Raw genomic sequence first — 22,592 nt, forward strand, 5'->3', positions numbered from 1 at the left:
AGTCAAAGATAATTTTTAAAATTGAGTCAAAGAAGCAAAAAAAAATTTCAAAGCTAAATTAATACTTTAATATTTTTTTTTAAAACTCAAGTGAGCAATTAAAAACGACAAATTTTTTTGTATAGTTCTTAGAATTACAATCAAAAATACCTGCTAAAATATTTCAGTCAGATTATGAACTTGTAAAGAGTTACACACCATTTTAAGGGGTACCCCATTATTATGGCCAAAGCTATGTATACAAAAGTGAAAATAAATAGGTTTCTCGGGATCGTTAGAACACGTCACGTGGCACACATTTTGGCACAAGCTATCGTGTCATTTGAAGGAGAAGGTGATGCAAATTTCTAGTTGGCCCTCACTCCGTGGAGGCAGCTCGAAAGGCTGCTGTTTTGATTGAGGGCGTCGATGAGGTTTCTTTCCGGAGGATGCCTCGGTTCTTAATGCAGTGAGGTGTAGTCGAACGAATGACGATTTTGCGTAGAGCTCCTGGCTACCTTTTCTAGTGAGAATTTCGCATTTGTGAACACAATTGCGACGCAACAGTCTCCAAGTCTTTGAGCTTTAGGATGTTAAAGGTGATGTTGTTGTTTTCTTTAAAAAGTCGATTTGTTGAAATGAGAGTTCAGACTGAACTCTATCGTATTCCAGTTTAAAAGTAAAGTTTTGAATCGGGGGGAAAAGGAAAAGAATGATACAAACAACCATTTCTCTATTATGCTGATGAATTGAGAGTGGAACTGAAATATTTTTTCAATCTGATAAATATATTATTAAACTTACCAGTTATCTTTACCAAAGCATTTGTATTAGGTTTGGTATATTTGGCAATAATTGTTTCGCTACCTGCTTGCTCAGTGACGGTTATATTTAAGACTGCATATTATTTCATTATAATAAATATATTAAAATAAATATAATGAAATAAAAAAAATCTATATTTTTTCACGTATGTTGTACAGTATATACATAAAAAAACACAGGACAATATACAGCTTGGGTACATGTAGGATTTAAGTATACAATTATTACGTAATTATTCTTTCGTATATGTTTTTTTTAAATAATAGTTATTTACAGTTCATGTATATGATTATAAATGATAAATATAACCGGGTGTTATTTATTATGTTGGTTATTTTTAAATACTAAAAGTTTTATGTTAAGATCCTAAATCCAACATATTTTATCCGGCACAATTCGTAGATATATTTCAAAATCCCCATAACCCATATGGTCATTACAACCCATTGATACTACAGAATATCGTGTATCACCACCATCCTCCTCATGGTGTCGTAACGATTAAGAAATAAAATCTACTACTACCTCACGATGTGCATTCGTTATTCACGCTCGAGGTGCACCACTCGCAGTGATGCAGATGTAGTCAATTAGCATGGGCGGGATGGCCGTATAAAGTGCCTTGAAACGAGGAAACCAATAATATGCAAAGGAAACGTCTCACTCGTCGCCTGACCTTAAATTATGTATGGTCACCCTACGCAAGGTGTGCGAACGTAGCAGCAGCTGTTGATTGCTTTTTGTTCATGTGTCATATCGAATGAAGCGTGTATTAATATTTGGGTAATGTAAGCTAGTCAAACATATATAAGGCAAATAAAGATTTTTTACACATTGCAAGATAAAATTAATGTTCTCTGATATGTTTTGAAAACATGTACATATATGATGCTAAGAATAATTTATTTAAATATATATTATTAATAGGAATAATTCATAATATATGCTTTATGTATTATAGTACTAATAAGTCTAATATAAAAATGACTAATACTCATTGTGTGATCATAACAATGGGTGTAACGAAATGCGAATTAAATTTTGCCGCACGTTGCAATTGTTTCTTACACCTTTCCATATATCCTTATGACTCAACGCGTGATAATTTTGGAATGTTTAGAGCATTATGCAAGCTAAAACACTTGAATAAGTTTATAATGTACTTCTTTTACTGCCGATATCTTAGTATTTTTTTATCTGAATAATAGTATGATAATTGTACCGGTATTGATTTATAAATCTATATAATGTTTTGAACAATATGCAGGCTAATTTTTAAGAGCAATTATACATTTTCATAAACGCTGTAATTAGGACTTTAGATTAAGACGAATATGACATACAAATGTGTTAAAAGATACTGCATTTTCTTTATGTAAATGGGTCGAAAGGTCAACTATGCTAAACAACAGTCGTCATTAGAACCTGTCGCCTTTTTGCGTATAGTTTGTTACACACGGTCTGGAATAATTGCAACGCGGAACTCGAGCGGTTATTACGAACAAGTGTTAAGATTTTTGCATTGTATTGTTTTCGTATTAAGAACACAGCACACGTTAAAAGATGTTTGTAAACAGACTGTCGGATAACGATAAAATAAGCTTGCAAATATTAATATCGTATATATTATCATTTCATTATTCATTTTTTTTCAAGTTTCTTTAAGATATGGCAATATACATTCACATATTATCGATATGTGATAAAAATATATATTTTTCAGAAGAACGTCATTTGAAAATTTCATAAATTTGGCACATATAAATTAGATTTAAATAATATTTTTCATACAAATAAACTTCAAATCATCGACATTATATTTTTAGAAGGTCAACATTATTGCAAAGGTGACCTTCGGGTCACTCTCTCATTAAAATAAATCGAATCAGAAATAGATATTCTAAAAATAAATCAACTAATTTGCATTAAAATAAATAGAATTAGAGATAGATATTTAAAAAATAGACAAACCAAGATACGACTCTACAAGGGTTGTCAACCTTTGATAAGAAATATTTTTTTTTGTAATCTGAGGTGCATGACATTTTGTATTTTTATGATTTATTATCCATGAAGCATAACCTTCAACTTGTCTGGATGCATTTAGAAATATTTAAAAAATCAGTAGTTTTGCGACAATTGTCGTTAACTGGCGTGTAAACTGTTTCGTTATATTGTTCTCGAATAAGTGTTTTCGTTCATATTTTTTATAATAATATCTCTTTCTATGTTTTTAATTATTGTGCATTATAAAGTGACTGTGTATAATAAATATTTAACCGTTTCAATTATTTTTAAATTAAAATAGTGCTTAATTTTGTGTTATTATTCTAGTGTTTTCATTCATCTTCTTATATATAATTGTTCTAAGCGCATAACTTAAAATGAAACATTCTCCGTTTTTTGATTGATTTTCGAGCCGCCAGTAATGCATTCGGTTGTTTCGACCAATAAAAAACAAGCATTTAAATATAAAACAAGATGGCCGACATCGACATGACAACAGGTTTAAATAATTATTATTTATAAATAAAATTTTGCTACGCGACAATAATTTTCATTAATTCGTCATTTGACTGAATATAAATAATCGGATTGCAAATTAACTAGGTGTGTTTTAACTATTAAAATTAAATATATACATACTGTGTTGAGGATTAGAAGAATACATTGATTAAATTAGATAAACAATCATAAAACAATATACGTAATGAAATCTTCAAATATTGAATTCCCGGCGACGGGCTCCGAGACCAAAAAGTGAGTTTTTCTTTTTATAATACATGAACATTATCATTGCTTCCGATTTAATGCGTACATATATATGTTAGTTTTGACTGAACCAGGTTCGTTTTAAACGTGAACATGTAATATATAAGATTGAGGTTCATGTCGATCAAATCATATAAATATAAATAAAAGTATTTTTTATCTATTGATTATTGCGGATACTATCTTTCACGACGATTGCGTGACAATGATTGTGATGCAGTCGGAAAGTTTGGTTATAGCAAAATAAATTAAAACCATTATTGCAGCAAAAAAATCACCTAGATCGTTCCCTTCCGAGCGACGACTCACAATATACATATGTGTAGTTTCTTGGATGTTATCTAATAGATGACATTTTACAATAATTAAAATATGTGATTGCATACCTGGAATAATCGATAACCAAAATATCTAAGAGTGGCTTATTTTTAATTCCGATGTGGAAAAATACATCATGGTTTTTAATCAATTTTTGTTCTGTGCCATCATTCCTCTTTAGAAATAGCAATATTCAAGATATTCAGTTACATCAAACGTATGTAGTATGTTCTTTATAAAAAGATAATACTTGCTAACAGTGACTACAACATGAGAAGATTTACTCTTTGTTTATATATACCAATTCTACGTTGTAGCCGTATAGGTCATCAAATTGTTCCATCATTGCTTCTGAAAAATAATTAAAAATAATAAGACATTTATCAAAAGTTAAGCATTGAACACATTATTACTACCAATATAATTCATAAATTAAATTTAAACGACAACCGAAAGTTACACATAGATTGGCATCACTTCTTAAACTGTTAAGTTGTACGTCGTATTTTAATTATTCGCCATACGTAAATGTTATTAGATCTCTCATTGCTTCTGAAAATTAACTGTAAACGACGCTATATAGTGGGTAAAATGTAACTTTTTGTTTACACTAATATGAGATTTTTCATTATTACTACCATTGTAATATGTTTAATTAATTTTGGCATGTATATCTTTAATTGCCAAATAACTGCTGTTTGTCTTTTATTATTAGATCCTAGAAAGTCAATAGTAATTTTGTTAGAATAACCGTGATATATTATTCATACAACCAAACACTTTCTGGCACATTCATAATTTAAACTTTTGTTTATATTGTTTATAATTTCAAATGCTACACCATTTTGAATTATCTTCAACTAACACTTTGTAAGAAAAATTCTGTAATTATAACATATTTCACTGTTTATTTAATCGCACTAAGCTGTATTCCAGCGCGCGCTTGACAGATGACGAAAGTGTCTTATGTGAGCAAATCTGACGGTGGGGATACCGGGTATTGGCGCGCTTAAAAACGATAGACGCTATTGATTTTATCGATTTAAATTGTAAAACACTTATTAAAATATGTATAAAAATCATAAAATTCTAAAAAAAAGATGTTTAGTTTATACGGGATTTAAAATATAGTATAAATAATGTGGATGTGTATTAGCTTCTCTATACAGAAAAAACATGTACTTAAATTTTGGCGAACATTGGCAATTTAAAGTTATAGTTTTTAGAGAATTTTTAAAATTTCGCATGAAAAAACATTTTCAACAAAAAGGGGCAAAGTCTCAAAATAACTACTAAACACACAGTGTTGCAAAAATATTTCTTACTGACACCTTTGAAAGGAAACTACACAAAATTGTATAACACTAATTTAAATATATAGTTTCAAAATAAAATTTCAAGATTTATTCAAAATATTTTTTTCAACCTTAAAAATAATTTTATTATGATTATTAAATATTCCTAATTATCTAAATTTTTATCTAAGTTAAACGATAAACATTAAATTGATCATATTACCTTTTATTTATTGATCATGATTAATTCAAACGTTGATAGTTAACTTTAAGTGCCACATGAGAAAACGATTAAATCTAGATATACAAACATTCATTCTACTCGTCAGTCTTATCGGCTCACCGTGCGTCAAAATCTTAATGTGTTTTGTGCATTTCTTAATTAAATTAAAAATTCTAATAATTTTATATAAATATTCATTTACCTATAATACAAAAGCAGTGTTCAATTAAATACGATTACCTAACATCTATAGTTTCCTTGTGTATTTTTTCACGCACAATCCTACACAGTTCGTTTGGCTATAATTTTTTCATAAATGCACACATGTTTGAATTTGTGTCAAGAACAATAAAGAATAAAATTAAAATCATTACGCCATTTCATCACATTTCGCACGTATCAATCATAAGCACACATATACCCATAAGGCATAATTGTACTTTTCCCACGATCGTTTTAACAAGCGTCCAGCGGCGAATGCAAAGATGACACAATGGATTTTCGGAATTGTAATCAGTGTATTGTGCTTCTTCAAGAATCGCGTAATCGTACGGTAAAATTGTATTTAAACGTACACATAAGAGGGCATTGTGAGACTTTAAAATATCATTAGGGTTCAATGCGGATAGATATAATTATTTATTATATCACAAAATTTAATTTAATTAATAACATTAGAAATAATGACACTAATTAAATACGTATTATTCTTTAATAAAAAAATATTAAATATTGTATCCAAATTTTTTAACGATAACTATATTATAAACAATAGACAAGGCTGTGAAGATGACGCGCGATGAGTCTCATCACCATGCCTTTTACCCAATTTTACACCCATCAATTACACAAGCAATTATACAGAAATTTAAAATTTGCTACGGACCGTCTCACTATCTAATTGAACGTTACAAAACATCTATTTCTATTACGTAACCTGAAAAAACTACACATTTTATGGATTAAAAATTGATCGTTGATTTATAACACCCATTAATATTCAATGAATAACCGATCGGTAAAAATATACTAGATTCATTGGTATTCAACGCTTCTGTTTGCAGATGGGAAGTGCATATATAATGTAAATACGCCCATGCGTTGGATTTATTAGGCTCTCATTAAGAATTCTGAATTTAAAAATACATGAATTTTATGTTTTTTAAGCGTGCAGAAGTATATTGTAATGTAGGTGTTGCGTGAAAATCTTTGCTAAACTGAATATGAAAGTTCTTCCTATAACGTGTTAAATATAACCAGGGCAATCAATGGTCGTTAATATTATATAAAGCTAATTGATGTTAAAAAAATAAAATGTTTTACTTTCAATAACAATTATTGTAAATGGAATATGAAGGTCTTAGATTGATTGCGTTTTTTGTGACTACAAAAATGTTAAAGAAACAAAAAATTGAAAGATACATAATATATCTTTAAATTTTATATTTAAAGAAAATAATAATATGTTACCGTATAAATACTTGCTGGTGATTAAATAGTTAGTTGTAATATTTTACAGTACATATATCATTAAAAAGGTCCGAAAATAAAATTTTGTGTTGCAAGAATGCATATTGGCGTGTTTCATTTTTGTAACCATTTAAAATATATAATATTTGATAGTAATATTTTAATGAAAATATCTTGACTTATTTATTTATTATTGTTATATATTTTTTTATTTTCAAAAGACTGAATCGTCTATTGTAAATGTGCTATGACATTAACACTATGATTGCCAAAATCCGATAAATCACCTTGTGCTATTTTTATCAATAAATGCCTGCTCCGGCGTAATCATTGAAAAATGTGTTTTACGTACTTCTAATTTGTCTCTAATATTTATTATATTTTTCCGACTATATATTTTTATTATTATTAGATCGATATTAATATAGTAATCTCAAAAGGCTAGCCAACAAAAGGGTTAAGAGCTTTTTTTTATTTTTACTTCAGTGATTTTTTCAGTAGAATTATATCATTATGCACTAAAACGCTAATTTGATACAACTTTTTTATGCTATTTTATAGATAACCATTACAAAAACAAATTTATTGTCATGACTTTCAATCAGGATAATTATTTTTGTTAAAACGTTTGTAATTTCAGGCGTTTTCAAAGCGGGTTGTACGCTGGATTTTTGACGTCGAACTGGACCAGTGGATGCGAAGAGAGAAGCAGCTTCTTCGATCTTCGCTGCTCTGATATTGAGTTGATTTCTCTTAGTTTAAGTCCAGGTTAGAGAGTTCTGGAAGATCCGAAGCGGACTTTCTGGTATAGATGCCCTTAGAAGTGTCTATGGGAAAGTCTTATTTGGTTGTCCACATTCTCGTATTATTATAAAAAATATTGTTACACTTTTTTGTAACCCCAATACTATATTTATTTTAGAAACATATTTCACATAATAAATCCATTTAATAATTTAATTACTTCTTAATAGCCCGAAGAGCATAACTCAATATATGCCCCTCCCACTCCCATGGGAGAACTTTTGGTCCGCTCCTTTCAAGTGGGAGTTTTTTTAAACAAATTGCGCTGGCCGATCATATTATGAACTGTAATGAAGGCGTTATTTTATTCTTAATGCGACAGATATTTTTTTCCTTTCTGATTTATGGCGTGTACTTTGTGACTTGAGCTGTTAAAAGGTTTCCGACGGTGGTGTTTCATTTTAACGAAAAAACTTATTTTTTTCTTAGACGGTTAAAACGCTTCATCACAAGCCGTGATGAAGCGTTTTGTTTATAATCCAGCATAATACAAAAGTGTTATTTTAGAATTTAAATTTTTTTTGCATTTTTATAAAAAAACTGTATTAAAAATTATTAAAAAATGTGTCGGGACCATCTATAACTGTTGCATTTGAATAAGTTAAAAAGGTCGTAAAACTAACGGATTTGTATTTCTTAAATTAGGTAGGAATCGGAATGATTGTCAGCTATTAAAAAAATAATTAATAGGAGCAACAGTGTCGAGGCAGCTAACGAAAAATATGCACTAAGCTCGTTATACCGCACTTTAAAATAAAACGGATATTGACAAATTTGCCAGAATTACACCATTGAAAAGGAGTTCCACCTGTTACAATGGGCAAAACATTCTGATAAGTAATATACAAAAACTAAGATTCTAGTTCTAAATACATTGTTCAAAAATCTATGACTTGAATGTAAGTTAGGTCATTTCGAAACATTCGTCAGAGCTTTAACTCGAACTACCGCTTCATTTTCGACTTGGAATATAAGAGAGTTCATTTGAACTCTCACTAAGCGGAGCTACGCCGAATAGACCGAGACAATATTTAAAAGCTCTAGAAAAGCAGCCACTTTCACTTTAAATGTTTGATATTTTTCAACCATGTACTCACCTAGAATCTTCAAAACCTAATTGTTAATACCACTTGATGACTTTGATAATGCAGTAACCCAACAACAACGACATCGTACCGCACAAATAAAAACGTTACTTTTGAACTAATAATTTAAATTTTAACAGTCGTTTAGCTTTAGATACTACAGTTTCAGTACAATTTATTATACTATTCAATTTTATTTATTTCATGACAATATTTTAAGAATAAATAAGAAAATATACGTTTTGTTTAAAATACTAAACTCTTATATATTTTTTTAATTTGTCTTAAAAATTTGGTTAGAAATTAAATCATACGCTATTTTTTATTTATATTAAACAAATAGGTAATGTAAATAAAATTAGGACTATAAATGTGTATTTAGTTTAGTTTTTTAACTTTTTGATCATTCATTATTTTGTATAAGATTTTTCCAAACATTATTTTTATTTAAATAGTATCGTAAATTTATAATATAATTATGTATTATATATTAATATGTTATATCAATCGTTTTTTTATTATAATATATAAATTATATTTTTTGTTAGTTGGAAGAGCTACTTTAAATGTCACGTTTAATACCACTTTAATAACTATTGCAGCCTCTAGATGAGTACATGTCACTATGTAATCATAATTAAATGTTTATATTATATGTATAATGAAAGTTAGTGATAAACATTAAGTAATGCAATCGAATTTAATTTAATAATGTATATATTATATAAAAAATAGAAACCTTTTATATTAGAGAGGATATTACGCATGTCATATAGTCGTTTTAAATTGATATTTATTACCTGAAGACACTTAACAACAAGCGATTCTGCAATGCATACTATAAAAGCGAAATAGTGTCGATAGTCTCTTAGAAAGCGTTAATAATTTAAAATTATTGCTAATTTAATATTTGATTGCGATAAAAATAAAACTCATTATAGTTTTCATTAATACATTTTAATGTTCGTAAAGCGTATCGTATTTTTTATATAAATAAAGGCGCTAAGGTTATAATCGTGAAAGAATATTAACATTTTTGGTCGTTTCTCGGTACCGTAGTTAAATCATAAAAATATATTTATATGCACTTATTTACTTATTTAACAATTTAAGTACAATCATGATGCGGAATGCTTAACATATATTTTAAAAGTAGATAAATAATGTCATGGTTTTATAAATATATTTTTCAATAGAAAATCTTTAGGTTTTGGTACAAATCACACGTCGTCTTCATTCCTCATTTGACTGCATATTGCTGGGGCTTTGCCGGTCTCGGGGGCGGAGTCACAGAGGGCGAAGGCACTGGCGATGGGGCCACAGAACCAAGATGAGTTGTGCGCCTGCGCACTTGTAGCTTCACAGCTCCCCTTCTGACGTCACGGAAGAGTCTCACGGCCTGTGCGTGGGTTAATCCGTTGGCTGTTACTCCGTTGACTGTTATTACTTCGTCACCTGTCGAAATAACAATAAAAAAGCATATAATACCGGCATTGATTTTTGTTATATCGGTATATTTTTAGTATTTTTTAATGTTATAAATATTAAATTTAATATACGAGATTTGTTTGGTTAGATTTTTATTTATGCTATTAAATAAAAATCTTCACGATTTTTATTTAATAGCATAAAAAATACACGATACATACTTACATATACATATATACATATACACACAATTAATTAAAAACATAAAAACGTGAAATAAGGACAGACTCAAATCACATTAACAAATGTGCATTGTCCCATACTAACTAAAATAACTTAAAAACTCAAGACCTCGATGCACAACATAGAGCAGTCAGATGGCTAATATCTAAAAATTATCCATAAAGAATTGAGATCCTCTTGCAAGTTGAGGGAATCCTAAATTAACTGCACTTTCTTGAAAATGTTGAAGTCGGCCGCATAAAATAAAATAATTGAGCGATTCGTCGCTGTTTCTGTCATTAATGAACAATTGATCCAAGTTGAATCCTTGCGGTACTCCAGTAGAAGATTATATCTTTTTAAAAATAAACTTTTATACTTGACGAACTGATATCAATTGAGAATAGCTTCATGAAACCTTCTTTTTTCACTTTATCAAACGTAGTTTTAAAATAGGTGTACATAACATCCACTTTGGTGTTTTTTTCTCGAAAATTTATCGAGAAAAATGTCAAATCGAAAATTCTCATTTCTCGAGAAATTTTATAAAGCATTTTTAATTAAGTAAAATTAAATTTGTACGAATATTTTTGAAAGGTTTACAACCACTGCCATTTTTATAATGATGCATAAATAAAGGCGGATTCCTGCCTAATATGCAAATTTCTTGGAATGACAAAAAAATGTTACAGTAATAAAAGAAGACACTCAGATAAGAAACCTTTCCGAAGGTGTTCGTGTCAGATGTTTGAAAATATGCATACTTTTTCGGAAGATCGAAAGTATTTGAATGCCCAAATTTTTTGCGATTTTCTATTACCCTAACCGGCTGGCGGTTTTATATTTGCTTTGGTGATTTAATAACACCTTCCGATTAGAAGAAAATACGTATGGGAATCGGCATAATGCAAAATGATTTAGGGCTATTTTTTTCGATAATCCAAAAAAAGTTTTTTTGTATTGTTTTTGTAGAGTCAATTGCCAATTGTTTCACGATAATTATTGACAGCCGAAGGGGCCTTAAAATTTTTGTTAAAACAATTGGAAAATATTAATTCTGAGCTAAGCTCGAAAATAATTCGCAATTAAAAATAAATTATATAATTAAAGATACCAGACATTGATATCAATAATTAAATATTTTGTAAATTCAGAATTTTTCACTAGTCAAAAAAAAGATGACTTCTTTAGTTATTCTTCAAAGGCTGAAATATGTAAAATAGGGAAAGAAATTATTTGCTGATTATTTAATGGCACGACGAATTTTTAGGACTCTTGCGACTTAATTAAATCATTAGAATCCATTGAAGAAATTGAAAATTTATGATTGGCGCAATAATTATAGAAAGAAATATCTTTCAGCCTTACAGAGAGTAATGTATGAAAATCAGCACCTTACGAATCAATGAAGAAAGAATTCGAAATATTTTAATCGACGGGCAAGAGAACAGCAAAGCAACAACAACATAAAACGAAAGCAATTTTTCCACCGCTGAATTTTTTTTAACAAAAAAAGAACGAGGATGTTTGATTCTGCTTTAGATGGCTTGTGTATTTTTAAGTATTATTTAAAAAATAATATGTGATAATGTATCTGCAATACTTAACTGTATTACACACATATTTTCATTCGTCAAAATTTCTCGTCTCTCAAAGTCAAGAATTCTCATTTCTCGAGAAATGAAAATCATTAAGAAATCAGAATGCCTAGTCCACTTGTACCCTAGAGAGCAATGATCTCGAAATAAAGTTAGAAAAAAACATTATGTTAGTAACAGTGGATCAAGATTGGAGAAAATCATATTATTGTTCGAGAAACATACACCTGAAATGATTTAAAATATATTTATGTAATATAATTTAAAATAATTTTGCAGTTGCTGAAAGTTACTGGATGATTTGTCACCTTTTAGTGAATCAGAGTGACTTTAAAGCATTTTCACAACTCTGTAAAACTACATTACATAGTCTGAAAATTGCATTTTATATTAACCAAAGAAGGTTCAAAAGACCAGATCCGTTCAGAATGTAGTTCAAGATAAAATCTGGCCCTGAAGAAGAAGTTTGCTAAATTCGTGCTTCAGATCAACCAATCTAATGTTTTTGATTGACAGCAAAGATGACTGTGAACGCTGTGTACAAATTTTATTTTATTTATTACATATTTAATAACTTTAGTTTTATATTTTTCAAAAGCAAAAGTTATTTACTGCACATTACGTACTACGGACTAAGTGTAAAAAATAAACGAAACTTTTAATATATGTACAATATTTATTATTAATAAGCAAAAATGATCAGTGTATTTATCACATAACCCAGTGGTTTATTCTAAATTTAAAAATAAATATGGCAATCAAGTTTTTAATTCCATAACAGGTGTTAAGACTTGTCTACGTGTGAGCCGACGCACTTTAGTATGATGCAACAAAACTTCGTGTTTGGTTCCAACGACACAGTCCAAAACCGTATGAAGTTTTGAATTTGAATTGCAGTGGAAGTAGTTTTTGATGCTAATGCATACCTATAAAAAAACCAGTGTTATATCACTATTTTTTAAGCTGTAGCATTTACCAAAATTATTTTTAAGCCATAGTTTGGCTCTCTACTAGGGATTGCAATAATACCGAAATTTTCAATACCGGTATTACCGAGAGAAAAGCAGTCAATACCGGTATTGACATTAATATTATTATTAAAAAAAATATGAAACAATACTATATTTTTTTTCTTAGTCTATATAATACATAAAATCGGATATGAAAATCAAAAGGAAATAAACGTTAAAAAATAATGTGCGACATTTGTGGTACTTACATATATTTTATGACTAGTTATAAAACATCCTACCTTTATATATTTTACAAGATAATAAAAAGCAAAGCTAACAGGTGATTTGAAATGATATATATATGATAAATCTAATAAGCAGTTTTATGAGCAATGGACTATATTAATTCAATAATCAATTGCTGAATTTTTATAATATACATGGAACAGGTACAGTTCATGAAATTTTTGGTTTAATGTTAAAAACAATTTTTACTAAATTAGATTATATATGAAACGTCAGATTATAATTTATATCTTACTAAAATGCTATCAAATAAGTCAGATATTTCAATAATTTATTTGAACATCAAAGCCATACATACAAACCATTCATAAAATATGTATGTAAGTTCAATATATCTTATATATACAACATGCTATATTACACACGCACTTATCATGTTTTATTTACATGAACATACGTTGAAGAGCTTTCTCGTGTAACTGCGCCAGGCAAAGATTGATCTTTTAAAATACAAGAAAGCGCATTAACATATGCTTTTAACAAACCTCTTGTTGTCCATATGCAATTTATCAATAAGCACATAACAATTTTATAAAAATTGTTGAAAAATAAATAAAAAACATCTGCCAATTAAAGATTGAGATCACGAACCATCGCTAGCTAAGATCGAACCCGTCTGTCGTCGACCTTCGCCGATTAATCAGATCAAAAGAACATTCCAGTGGTACTCGCAAATTCCATCATTGTTTGTATACTACGTGATGGGTTTACAAACGATAAAATTAGTGTCTTTTAAGACAGAAACAACCAATTTTAAATAAACTTATCTCGATTAACATTCATCCGAATCTAATAAAGATTTAGTGACAAGCTTCATATCTGATCTAATTCTACGTGGGCGATTCATATATAAACATATAATACACTGTCTTGTGAAACTATGTAGGTGTCTTTGAAAATGTCTCTTTATTTTACAGTACGAAATCGTGATCGGTTATTGAGTATCGTAAATATTAACGGAGCTTCGCAAAGTTCAAAGCGCTCCAAGTGTCGATCTCCAGTCGGACAAATATTTGACAAACACTTTGCTTGGGCAAACGATCTGGATATAAACGTTTATGCCTTTGTCAATATAAATAAATATAATATAAACAGGTAGGCGTCACGTTTATAGCTAGACGTGTCTAAAACGTTGTGTAGCTTTGCTAACTAAAATAGTCAAATGTAATAAAAATAAATCGTTAAAATTGTTTATGGTATATCGATTATATTATATAACGGTTATATTATACATTGAAAGTGGTTAAATTTAGTTAACGTGGCAACCTAATAGCCAGTTTAATTTGCAGTTAAACAAATCTTATCATACAATGTCCTTCTAGCTAATGAAAATTTGTTTAGTCACGATTTTGCTGAGCACGTAATTTCAGTGAAAGTGTAAAAACGTACTATTCATTTACAATAAACTTGATTTTAAACTATTCGATCGTTAGTGTGTTTCGAATATTATACAATTGTATTCCAAAACGTGAAAGCGTACTTTAACTATGTGACTAATGGAATAAAATGTGACTGACGCTAAATCATATGAAGAATCGATTTAGAAGCTTATATAAATTCTTGAAACTTTTAATGTGATTTATACAAATCATTTTTTTTAATAAAATAATTAAGCAAATTATTGCAATAAATTAAATTTTATGAAATATAAACAATATCTTTAATATAAATTTAAAGTTACTCGTGAAATGAGATCATTTTAAATGGCTATTAGTTCTCGCTTTTATTGGTTTATTAATTAATTGCTAACAGGTTTTTAGATATGTATTACATAAAATACGCAATATTCTCATATTAATCATGTTATATTTATACATGTAGAGTATATAAGGTATTGACAATCAACATTTTAATATCAGATTAATTTTATAATCAAGTACTTGTTAAATGTGTTTTATTGATTATTTAAACAACATTTTACTATTATCTTTGGCAAACAATTCCAATATTTTTGCTTGAGAAAATACTGAAATAAATACGTATGATTGCTTAAATACAATAAATAGAATTAGACTAGGTAATATATAATAATTATGGATTTTATAAAATAGAGTTATCCAAATCAGTTATTGTATTTATGTGATTTAGAGAGCAACGTATTTCCGAAACTTTCAGTTTCGTAAGATTTAATAAATGTTTAATGATTGTAACCTTTCTACATAATTCTTCAATACCTCTTATAACTTCCATAGATTTAAATACCAATAACATTAAAATAATTTTTATTGTACTGAATCGTGAATGCACATTTTCGCATGACGAAACCGCACTCCGTTACTTCTCTAGTTCGACAAAATGTCTTTGTGCGGTTTTCATGCCATCAATCCGACACAATATACCATTTCATTCATCTTTCATTCAATAGTCGCATTTTTATGATATTTATAAAAAAAAAAACCAGGAACACTACCGACTCACAACGTGACCTCACACAGTTAAGTATACATTCGTAATGATTATTTATCTCGGCGTAGGTCGAACCGGTGCGGGATATTATTATTAAACACACCTATATCTCATTTTTATTTCACATCTCAAATACAAACTCGTGTGTGTTCGTGTGATATAATAAATGACCATTAAACACGGATGATTAATTTGTAACGTTACGCGAAGTTTGCAACCACGAGAGCGAGCGGTTGGATAATATGGAATAACCGTTCGCCTTGATATTATCTTATTGCATTCATTAAATAATGTATAGCATATATTATTTTGATAAACAAGAGCATTGTTTAGTTTTTTAATGGCATTTACTGTTTATACCAGTAAATAATTGTATTAACTGTTCGTTCAAGTATTTAGCGAATATAATGATCAATCATGGTAGTGCGATAAATTAAAGCTAACATTCAAATATAACAGAAAATATTAGTGTAGTAGGCATGGTTAAGATTATATAGTTAGGGTCAACCTCACTTTATATAAAATTGGTTTATGATCGTGCGCGTGAATCCTTTGCAGGTTGCGAATCAACAAACTCATCCGATAATTGGGGCTCTCGACCTTATACCAAATTTATTTCACTGCTGATTTATCTACATATATCTTTAATACGATTCATAAACTACTAATTTAAAATCTAATAATAGCTCTTCAGTGCTATCAAAGATTATAACTGTCAAACTGTAGAGACTATAGGGTGACACAACGTGTGTTAAACATCAACATTTTCTTAACTATTAAGCAGTAATTGAACCATTGAAAATAATATTTTGTGCTTATTGATTTAACATAATAATTGACCTATGCATTGACTTTTGCCACTACAGTTGATAGAAAGAAAAATATTAAAGAACGAGATGGAAGTTATTTCATATTTAAAATAAACTCCTTTGCTTTTTGACAAAAAACTGTAGGTAATGTTCAAACTGCAACTAATTTATTTTTTGATGTTTTCTATATATAGGAAAACATATTTGCATAATTTATTAAATTTAAAACACTTCAGTATTCTCAACTATCTCTATTGTATAATAGATTCTGTCTAAACTACAATAATTCTATCACAGATTCAAGAATAATATGTCAACTGTTTAGTTTTGACCATGTACTAACAAAATCCATCCCAATTTATTGTGGGAGTTGCAACTTGCAACCACCTGCACAATTTTATATAATTTAGAGGGCATTCTAATGACTTAAAAAAAAAGACAATGGGAAGAGAGATATATTGACCAAACAATTATGTTATTAATTGGAAATATTTCACGGACCACATAATAGCACATTCGTCATGAGACGTTAATCACTCATAAGTACCCCTAAAAAACTTTGTTTGGAAAGGATCATTATATTATTTAGTAATTGTGATAGTTCGACAATACATTTTACCCGTCAATACATATTATTATTTTACCCTTTGGTTAAGAATCGAAAAATTTGCCATCTGGACTCTTTTTGGGAGGAGGTAGGGTGGTGAGAAAAACAGAACAGAAAACAGAGTCACAGCAATAGAAATGAGCCAGGACTGCATGCATACGAGACACATCAGCGGATCATCCAGCGTCATCACAAGTACATATTACGACATGTCCTCGCTGCTTTACGAAATCACAGCCGACAATAATATAACTTGACAAGCCAGCGAAGACTCTCCGACGTGCCACTACAATTCTTCCGCCTGATCTACATTAACACATGCATCTTCATTTATCTTTATATGCATAAATTGGTATATGTTTATAAAATAAAATGTTACCGGAAACTTAGGCATGTATTGAAAATTTCAGACCAGTTAGCATTCCTTTGGCACCTGCTGGGTTATTTGATACTACGGGGGTTCTCATTCTTGAAACTCGCGTTAATGAATGTGACCAAAAATGATCATTCACCAATAAGGATAATTAGACACAAAAGCCCTCGCTATGACTAGAAAAAATGGTTTCACATAAATAACACGCAAGGATTAACAGAATATTTCTTTGTTGCAAAATGGTCACGGAAAACAATATATCACCGAAAGGCAAAAAGCACCGAAAGGCAAAAAGCACCGCAAGGCCACAATATTCCTGTTGCACAATTTTACCTCGGAGATGTCCATCAAGCAAATGTCACTTTCTAAAGGCGTATACATATTTCGTTGTTCTAAGAAGCGAGTGCAACGATTAGCTAGATAATCGATGCATGATTGTGATTTTGCTCGTTCTGAAGTACTACAGGGATCCATTTTGTATTATCTGCTCTTTCTTATTTTTATAAATGACATACGTGCGGCAATTGAGAATTCATAAAATTTATTATGTGTTTCAGTATTTGTATAAATGAAGATTCAGTGTCTTTACAAAAATACTTGAAATTGCTCTTACTGTTTAGTATTGCCAATTTTATATTTTTCAGATCTATGTAATAAATAGACCCGTCAGATATCTCTTCTAGTTCAGGTAGAAGTGTTTTAAGCAAAAATACTTCCGCCGGTGTATTGTTAGAGCAGATATGGAGACTTAGAATGCACCTCGCTAAAGTTTGCGATATGGCGTTGAAGATGCTCGGCTTTGCTATGCGGAGCGCGTATCACTTTAACATTAGTAGGCGATTCGGGTTCTTTATGATACGCTAGTTTGAATATTTTTTAAATAGTAATTTGTTCTTAGAGAATACGGATCGTATCTGTATTTGTATCATAGTGATTTTTTATTAGGAGCGTTGAGATACGATTTATTGCATTTTTAAAGTAGCTAATATTAAACATATTCACTTTTTGAAACTGTTTAGGGGAGGAGTCAGCAATCCGTCAATGCTTAGCGATTTTCAGCTGCGGGCTATAGAGTGCCCTAAAGCGTAGAATTTAACACATTCTGCCTTTGCTAGCTTTACATATTTGAGCCGTTTTTGCTTAATAAAGCATGTTTCTGTTTACTTTATAGTTATTATAATAGTAAAATCTATTGGCTCATATACAATAAATATATTTTATAGTTATTACTACTATAAAATATTCATATATGTTATTTGATACTACACTAGTAGCGTTTTTATATATGCATATATTATATTTATACAAACAAGTTTATTATTTTTAGCTATCCATCTGTTAATATTATATTACTACTTTATTATAACGAACAATAACACATTATTATAATCATAATAGCCTAATAATAAACGTAATAACAATACGAAGCTAAAGGTTAACAGCCACCCACCGCCGAAATTTCCTATGTCTTAACCATCATCATTGTCACACTTGATGGAAGATCCATTGTTAACAAATATGGACATAAACATACGCAAATACATATATAGAAAGTGGCACGATTTGCCTAATTTCCGCCACATATGAAAAATATATATGAACGCAGAACCAAATCCGGTTTAGATATGTATGGTAAAAAGCCATAGTCATTATGTACAATGTACCATTCTATCGTGGGTCAAACGTATAGGGGGGCATTTATTAAAGTGTACCGCATTGACCTGTTCAATCTCTTTTTTATGTTCATTCTTTATAAAAGGTATACAACATTCAAAAAACGTAAAGTGTTTTATGTGTCCCGTAAAAAAAGTAATTCAATTTCGTATTCTTGGTACGACGTGACGTTTCCGTACCGTAGGGGTAACCCTTTAGGATGTAGTTTTATAGAGAGTAGTCCCTATCTGGTTAACTATTTTTTATTACGGTCCCATACGTGCTTGGGCGTCTAGGTGTGACGTTATACCTTTTTATATTACCTATAACAGTATTTTTAAACAAAGAGAGAAAATAGTTAGATGTATGGTTCGAGATAAGCTAATTTTATATAAGAAGTTAAATGTGATAAATAATACGGTATATTTAAAGAAAATAAGAACAGATTAAGTTTCTCTATATATCATTGTTAAACTCATATTATTATTATATTGTATAAAATTGCGACAAAAAACACAGTTTAATGATCCATTCGCGATTATAATGGTAAAGAAACTGTATTTCATTGAATGCAGATTCATTCTTCCGCTTAACTGATTAACGGAATAATTTTATTAAAATAGTGTTATTTCTTAGAATAATCTTAAATTATTTAAGGTTATCATTTCGAAATAAATATATATTGATCCGCACGACCGTCAAATCTAAAAGGTTAACAATGTCATGGTCAACGTGGTTGCAAAAATTCACAGTCAAATCAATTGAAACTTATGTTTTTTTACGAATTAACTATTTATTTAATCATAGACTCGTTATTTTTTTTAATTTCTAGTTACAACTTAATAAAATAAGTGAAATTCTTAGAAATTTTAAAATTAAACGGTCAGTATTATTAGTTAATAATTATAAATCGACAGTAACATTTTAACAGCTGACAGGAATGCTAGGGCGTGTTTTTTTTAAATATTTTTAATATATGACTATATTCTATAATCAAAGCCATTTTATTTCATCTCTGAAAATGCATATATTTCATCTCAAAAAAATCAACATTGACTTAAAATTTAACTAACCATTTAATTTTAAAACATAACATTTATTATAAAAAGATATTTATAATTTATTATAAATATCTTTTTCTAATATTAAATGTTACTAAGCTTTTAATTAGAACTGAATAAAATTAAACAAAATAACTGATTCAATAAATATAGGTAGTTAATAAATAGTATTATTAGGTTTATAATATATTTATTGTAAGAAATCATATATTTTTCAAGCATATATGAAACTTAACTTAGATCATTGCGTTCTAAATATATAGCTTATTTATTTAATTGCACTTCACGAAAAATTTTTTTGGGTTAGATTGCTTTTTAACGTTTATGATATTTATATCATTTAAAGCAGGGGATATCCAACCCGTGGTCTGCGTATCAATATTATTCAAAATTAAGCCATTACATTTTTTCTTAACAAAGTATACAACTTTTTATGAAAAAAAAACGAGTATTTTTTGTTAGAGAAAATATAAGCATTTTTTGCAATGCAATAATACTTAGTTTTTAACCCTTTGAGCGGTATCGCCGTACATGTACGGCGGTCGATATTTCACTGTTTTGAGGTACTCCAGAAAGCTATATATTTACATACATAACTGAAGATTTTTTTTATATAAATTAAAGAGAACGTAAATGAACCATAACAAAAAATATATTATATTAATTTTATAAAAAAATTATAAAATATTATTTAATATTAGAAAAAATGTTAAAATAAATTATTAAACACACTAATACAAAAAAGTAGTAAAATTGATCAAAGCAATTAGGAGTTGAGAAACACTGATTTTTTTTCTATTAATAAATGTAAAATTAACTTACTCCCAGGTGTATACTAACAAATTAACAAATATATTTAAATTAACGCACTACTCAAAGGGTTAAAGACAATGTATTTAATATCTTTCAGGATTTAATAAGCAGCAAGGAATGTACGGTACATAAAAATTAAAGATATGAAGAAAAATGAATGTAAATAAAAAATGAATATTTAATTACAGCTAAAAACCACTGACTTAAAGTTTTTTTTTTAAAGAGTAAAATTTTCATTATTAAAACTGCTTAGATTTACAAAATGTAGAAAATTAGCAATTATTGTAGTGGAATTTGACTATTGTTATGCCTGCACTACACTCTCTGGAAGTTGGCCAATGTTAGCCAAGGACGGAGAATATAGTGGGTTACTTCGGTCGAATTCGGTCTAAAATCTCTCGGAAGTTGTCCGAGGTTATCGAAAACGGGAGGTAAAGTGGGGGTAATTCAGTCGACTTGGCCAGCTTTGAGCGCTTCCGAACATTGTCGGCAAACAGACCGAAGTCAAAGAAACCGCAGTCGGAGCTGCTCTTTCGAGCGCGATAGGTGAGATACTTCCCCTTTTGCTTTCTCGCGTGTTAAGTGACGAGAGTGAGAGAAATAATGATATGGTTTTTCACAAACTGAGATAGAAAGAGTAGCTCGGTTCAATTTCAGTATGCACGTAGGCGTCCTATAGTTAACACGCACGTCGAGTGCTGCATCGTAGTCACGTGGTCAAGTTATAATACCACAACTTCTCTCGATGCCGGAATTCAAGTAGACGTCGTGTATACAGATTTTGAGAAAGCCTTTGACAAAGTTTGTCATGCGTTATTATTAAAAAAATTGTCGAACCTCGGTTGCTCAGATAATTTAACTCGGTTATTTTCAAGTTATTTGAGCAATCGTAGACAGTTTGTAACGTATGGTGGCCGATTGTCAAAGGAATATTTTACCCCTTCGGGGGTTCCTCAAGGATCCAATCTGGGACCTCTGCTTTTTGTGTTATTTATTAATGACATAAATACTGCAATTAAACATTCAAGTTTTCTTCTGTACGCAGATGATTTAAAATTATATAAATGCATTCGATCTGTTGCGGACTCCTTCTCTCTACAAAGTGATTTAGACTCTCTGTGGAGATGGGCTTCCGTTAACCGTCTGCCCTTTAGTGTCGGAAAGTGCCATACTGTGTCATTTTCTCGATCCCGTTCGCCATCAGCTTATTTCTACCATCTCGGTGGTAACATTTTGACTAGAGAAACTTCCATTAAAGATCTCGGAATCACTTTCGAGAGCAAATGGAGGTTCTCTCTACACATACACGACGTCTGTGATAAATCTTCCAAGATGCTCGGCTTTGTTATGAGGAATGCCTTTCACTTTGACGATCCGTCAGTTATTCGCATCCTCTATGACACCTTAGTTCGTAGCATTCTTGAATCGGGATCTATAATTTGGAATCCCCGAATAGCCAAATATTCCCTTTTAGTGGAAAAAATTCAAAAAAGGTATTTAAGATACCTTTACAAAAGGACATTTGGTTATTATCCGTACTTATATCCCAGCGCCTTTCTTTTAGGAGCGTTGGGATATGATTCGCTGAGTTC

At 29.7% G+C, this 22,592-nt stretch overlaps 1 protein-coding gene across 7 annotated transcripts in view; it reads right to left on the reverse strand.

The window, feature by feature from the left end:
- Window positions 1-9,712: 9,712 nt before the first annotated feature.
- The window catches only part of LOC148237898 (uncharacterized), a 28,617-nt gene continuing 15,737 nt past the window's right edge, over window positions 9,713-22,592 (reverse strand). For all 7 annotated transcript variants that reach the window (XM_088205843.1, XM_088205847.1, XM_088205846.1 and 4 more), the window contains exon 5: window positions 9,713-10,226. In XM_088205843.1, the coding sequence (XP_088061969.1) occupies window positions 10,012-10,226 (215 nt within the window). In that variant the 3' untranslated portion in view covers window positions 9,713-10,011. The remainder of the gene's footprint in view (window positions 10,227-22,592) is intronic.

This window comes from Plectrocnemia conspersa, unplaced genomic scaffold (genome assembly GCF_051122295.1).
Source record: "Plectrocnemia conspersa isolate PC_06_02 unplaced genomic scaffold, ASM5112229v1 ptg000002l, whole genome shotgun sequence".
Taxonomy (NCBI): domain Eukaryota; kingdom Metazoa; phylum Arthropoda; class Insecta; order Trichoptera; family Polycentropodidae; genus Plectrocnemia; species Plectrocnemia conspersa.